Source organism: Diabrotica virgifera, chromosome 9 (genome assembly GCF_917563875.1).
Source record: "Diabrotica virgifera virgifera chromosome 9, PGI_DIABVI_V3a".
NCBI lineage: Eukaryota > Metazoa > Arthropoda > Insecta > Coleoptera > Chrysomelidae > Diabrotica > Diabrotica virgifera.
Window position 1 is genome coordinate 158595840 of NC_065451.1, and position 6000 is coordinate 158601839.

Genomic DNA, 6000 nt, shown 5'->3' on the forward strand with positions numbered 1-6000 from the left:
GATGAAGCAGATCATATAAACAATACACAAGTAAAGTGACTTGTGAAGCACCAACGATTAATTTTATTTGAGTGCTAATTAGGGGGTGATTTTCACGATTTTTTTTACCAAAAAAAAGGACCAACTTTATTTTGAGTGTAAGTTGCTTACTTTTGATGCTAGAAACTTTTTTAAAAAACAAAAATAAATGTTTTTTTTAACACTTTAAAAACGTTGTGATGAGTTTTCCCTGAAAAGTGCTTCATTTTTTGGTTATTTCACGTTGAAATACTCAATTTGGAATTTGGCTTATAAGAACCCACTTTTCATTAGCTGCAACTCTGCTTCTACTGTGTTTACAGACTTTATATAATGTACACCATTTTTTCACTTTTTTTTTTTATAAATTATCGATATTTTTGCTAAGAATATTTTTTTTCGATCAAATACTTACTTTTTAAGTTATTTGCGAAAAACCGTCTAAAACATACTTTTTCTTGTTGAAAAATGAAAGTTTCATTCGCAAATACCTCGAAAACTATTGAATTAATGAAAAAACTCTTTAGAACAAAAGTTACTTATAATTAGTCAGATCATCGATTTCCGGATTTATTTTAAACGTAAATTTTTTTCACCCTCGAGAAGGGTTAAACTCACTCCCAGGGCGAAAGCACACGTCAGCACAATATCCCTTTTTTTCTTTGACATCTTAGCTATATGTGTGCCAAATTTCATGTCAATTAACACTAGAAAGCCGGAGGGGCCAATGTGGCCCCTGTTGCGATTTAAAGTTATTGTAGTTTTTGAAGTTATACTTCTTTACCGGCGATAGAGGGTGATTTTTTTATATGTTAAAACCTATCAGCCCGGCGCATGCGCATTATAACTTTGTTCTGATTGGATGTTCAAATGACATGTCAAAAATTATCCGATATGGCAGCTGTGGTTTGGAGGTAAAGGTAAACAAATGTATAATATATTAGTTTTATTGTTGTGAGGACAGAAACAAAAAAGTTTATAATATTGTAGTGACTTTTAAATAGTTTTTAAAGGCAACAGGTACGTAATAATTGTTAATGTATCATGGGTATAAACCTACCTATTTGATCTGCCAAAATACATAGTATGTAATACTTTTATTTATATAATTTGATTACCATCAAAATTTCTATCAATATTCACCTAATATATTGTTTTTTTACTATATGTTTTGTTGTATTTTTTCAATTCTAAATCATTTCAATTCAAAATTAAAATAATTTGATCAATTTTCAAAATATCAAAATATCACAAGTTTAATCCGTTTAGTTAGTCGATCTTCGTAAATAATGACACATAGTGTCCGTGGCTAAGCGGAGAAGGCGAATGAATTCCAATACCAACCGCTCTTATCAGCGCTGGTTCTAGTCCCAATAGAAACTTTCTTTTTTGTTTTTTTTAATACATTTTATGATTGTAAGTATATTTATTATATAATTGTATTTTCAGAAAATACGTAGTTAGTTAAAAAAATTTTCGACGATTAATGTTCAGACATCATTTGTGGCTTGTTTAATGTGTTTGTGTGTGTTTTATTCTTTTATTATTTTAATTTTTGGCACTGTTCTAATAAAAATGTTTGAGAAGTAGTAAGTATAAATTAGTTTAATATTTAAACAAAATATAAATAAAAAGTATATTAATTTCGTTTAAATCATATAATAGAAGTATAACTTCTTACGTGCGTACAAAGTACACACACATTCTTTTTTTATTTGAGGCAATAATATTTTCATATTTTATGACTTTTAATATTTTGATACAAAGCCTTATTTAAAAAAAAATATTGTTTACTAAATTTATTTAATGGTTTTTTAACAAATCTACCATAGAAGTTTAAAGGGGCCAAATTGGCCCCGTGTATGTTATTATCATTTTCTGGTAAATTCGACGATCCTTTCTTTCAAATTCCTGTCGAATGGGTAAAATTATATTTATGTATGTTTATTGTAAATGGTTACCTTTATACTGGTACTGATCATCTACGTAATAAGGATACAATTGTTGGCGAACACAAGTGAACACAAAGATACAATTGTTGGTGTAGAGGACCAAATGATGCGTCTTTATACTACAAAAGCAACTTCAAGACGATGGCATATGTACATGTTTTATCATACTCTTGACTTGGAAGCAATAAATGAATGGATTATTTATAAAGAAATAACTGGAAGTAGACTCAGTTTCTGTAAGTTTATTCTTCGGCTGTGTGAAGAATTATGGGCCCCATACCTTGTCTCCCGAAATCTGTAACTACATCTAGCAACACCAGGTCTACCAACAACTATCACTGTTACTATCCAAAAACGAAAAACATATCAGTTGAAAATATTTTGTAAATGAAATCTTACTTCAAATCATTGCCACGGTTGTAACAAGGCAATGTGTGGCAAATATCAAAAACTGCAAATTGTATGGTGTTCCGAATGTTTTTGATGGGCAGCGAATGTGTTAAACAATAAAAGTAAAAAATAAAATTAGCTTCTACCATCTAGAGTTGATTTAATTTCTTTAAACTGAGTTTTAATTGATTAAAGAACGTGGGGCCAAAATGATCCCTTCCGGCTTTCTAGGTAGGTATGCTAAGCCAGACATTCTAGTGTTTTTTATTTATTTATTTATTTTCTTTTAAAAGGGGTTCTTTAAAATTTTCAAGGTTTTGCAATATTTTAGCGTTAATGAATGGACTATAGTGAAAAAAGCTCTATAGTAAATTTATTTTTTATTAACATTTTTGCCGAAAAAATAAAAAAAATTAAGACAGACAATCAATATGACTGTTTTCTGTTAAATTAATAATAAAAAAAGTTTCCAATATGCCGCTGACTTTCGTAGACACACTGTATATAAAATAAATTTATACGTACCTTTATAAGATAATGATTCCCATGTATTGTTCAAAGTGTATAGTTTATGTGAACCGATAATTAATAAAGCACAAAACACTAACTATATATTTTTATCAATAATATCACCCACAGGAAAAGACCTAAGAAATGACGACAATTTAAAATTGAATTTTCTACAATTGAAACTGCCTACAAAATTACCTCTCACTGAGGAAATAGGTCTGTGACTGAATACTATGCTATTTCTTTGGAGTTGAAAATTCTACCCTACTCTCCAATCTAACTTCTCCTCGCCCACTTTGGTGCTCAAATAATGCTAAGTTGCACCCCGCTGCTTAACTTATAAACATTTAAAATGTAGGAATACTGCATCCCAAATCAATATATTTCTCCAAGATAAAATATGCGCCATTTTATTTTATATTAGTTTTCATGATCACAGTAAATAATTTAGTACCTAGGTTAGTTAATAGTATTCAGATACAAAATACCAATTACTTCACTTTTTATATTTAAGTTTGTATATTGACCATCATTTAAAATGATCAGCAATACGCTAGCGACTGCTGCGTTATAATTTTGAATACAGGCCACGTAAGATAAATGTCAGTTCTCAGCTAGTTCCAACAGATTTACGCTAGGCTCTCCACTATACGGGCAGATTTTAAAGCGAACAAAATAATACATAGGCTTTCGTATCTTCCCCTCTATATTTATCAATCAACGCTAGAAGTAAACAAACCAAGACATATTGAATGTTATGAGGAGCACTCCCGAATCATGATATACAATGTACATATACACTTTGTAAATCATGATTTGAGATTTACAATGTATATACAAGCCAGAGCTGGTATGTGACCTTGAGCAAAAATGCACAGCGGTAAATATACAATAGGAGAAGATCAGCCGGCAGTTCTAGCTTGTCAGATTGTACATTGTGAATCATAATTTGAGAGTGCTCCTTTTAATATTCAACGTGTCTTGGTTTGTTTAAAAAAGTATACATCCAAAAAGTTTGAAACCAAGGAAGGATTACGACAAGGAGACCCACTATCAACAATGGCATTCAATCTAACATTGGAAGGAATAATCACGAAAAGCAGAATAAACATGCAAGAAACGATATTTAAAAACGGCCACCAATGCATAGCATTTGCAGATGATCTGACGCTATTAGCAATAAGCAAAAAAGAACTACAAAAGTTAATGAAAAACATAATAACGGAAGCCAAAAAATTCGGACTTAAAATAAATGAAAAAAAGACAAAGTATATGATAATGGGAGAGATCCAAAAAGAAAAAGAGAATAACATCATAGTACAAATAGATGGAGAAAAAACATACTCGTACAAAAGAGCCAAAGAAATTATTTACCAGGGAGCCAAAATAGATGAAAATGGTCATGAAGAAGGGGAGATAAAGGCAAGAATAGCTAAAGGAAATAAAAAATATGGAGCATTACGCACATTATTGAAATCCAAATATGTATCAAGAAAAACAAAAATAAGAATTTATAAGACTGTTATCAGACCTACAGTAACATACGCAAGTGAAACATGGGTGCTCAAAAAGTCAGAAACAGACCTATTAGAAAGATGGGAGAGAAAAATGCAAAGAGCAATATATGGAGGTGTGAAAATAGAAGGTCAGTGGAGAAGAAGAACCAATAAAGAATTGGAAGAACTATATCAAGAGCCAACGATTACGACGACGATCAAAGCTCAGAGAATACGGTATTTGGGACACATCGAGAGAATGGGAAGTAAACGAATGCCAAAAATGGTACTCTCACGAAGACCAATACAAAAGAGGAGGAAAGGCAGGCCAAGGAAAAGATGGAAGGACAGTGTATATGAAGACTTGAAGAAAAGTAACATTGAGAGATGGAAAGAACTAGCATTGGACAGAAGGAGATGGAGAGAGGTGGTGAAGGAGTGTATAAAAAGACTGAAGTGTATTTAAATAAAATTTACAAGTTTTATAAGTTATGTAAGTTATACTAAGTTATTTATTATATTATTTATGTAATCAGAAATGTAAACATTTTAGCCCTAGGCCTACAAGGCCTTTTGCGCTTAATAAATAAATATTGGTTTGTTTATTTCTAGTGCATCTTCATTATGATTTCAGTATAGAGTAGTTAGAACTTGTATAATATATTCTGTAACATAAATTTTCTCAACATAATGAATTATTTGTTTTCAAGTTAAGTATTGTAATGTTGTATAATATTTACTTACTTTCTTCATCTGTTCTTTGCTTTTCTTGAAATGGTGCAAATTTATATTCGTCTTGTTTTACTTCAGTGTTTAACAGAAATTTATTTGAGTCTAAAGAACCAAATGCCTCGTATGCGGGTTCTCTGGGTTCTCTCTTGGGTTCTTCTGTAATTTCAATTTTGAAAGCATCCAAGGGACCAACACAGGTGTCTTCGTTTTCTACTTTTATTTCAACAGTTTTTTCACTAGCTTCTCGATTTATTTCCATATTTGATTTTTAAAATAAATTTATGTATAAATAGATCGTTATTGTAGAGGTATTTCAGTTTTACGTTTACATCCAAAAAGCAAAATCAAATAATATGATTTTTATGTTTATGGTTCCTACCTACAGAAAACTACATTCTAAATTCGTTGTTTTTATAAATTTATAAACTACAAAACGGGTAAGAAATAGAAATAAGGAAATAGAAATAATCAGCTGACGTCGCCACCACGTCGCTGACGACTCGCTGTCAGCGAGTCGCTGACGCGACACTGCGCTGCGCTACTTCTTGCGGCTTGCATCTTGCAGGTATAATTGCAAGCTGTAAAACGGGCAAAGCAACATGTGGTAAAATGGTAAAAAATAGAGAGTTATCAAGTAACCCTAGGAGAATACGGTAACGCTATTTTACTGTATAGGAGTATAGGGCTTTTCATTCACAGTCATTTGTTTCGAGCTTCTGTCATGTGTCACATAATATTAATATATCTACGTCATACGTTATTGATATAATATAACCCTTAGAATATAAAATAAATCCTATAAATATTATTATATTATAAATATTATATTATAAATAAATCCTAAATATATTCTAAGATATAACCAATGATACAAACCAAAGACGTATGACGTAGAATATTAT

The 6000-nt window shown here is 30.9% G+C and overlaps 1 protein-coding gene across 1 annotated transcript in view; it reads right to left on the bottom strand.

Annotated features, from left to right (window-relative positions):
• LOC126891749 (zinc finger protein 664-like) overlaps positions 1–5610 on the bottom strand; it is a 38718-nt gene extending 33108 nt beyond the window's left edge. The window contains exon 1 of the mRNA XM_050661038.1: positions 5111–5610. Coding sequence (XP_050516995.1) covers positions 5111–5357 — 247 coding nt within the window. The 5' untranslated portion in view covers positions 5358–5610. The remainder of the gene's footprint in view (positions 1–5110) is intronic.
• Positions 5611–6000: the final 390 nt, after the last annotated feature.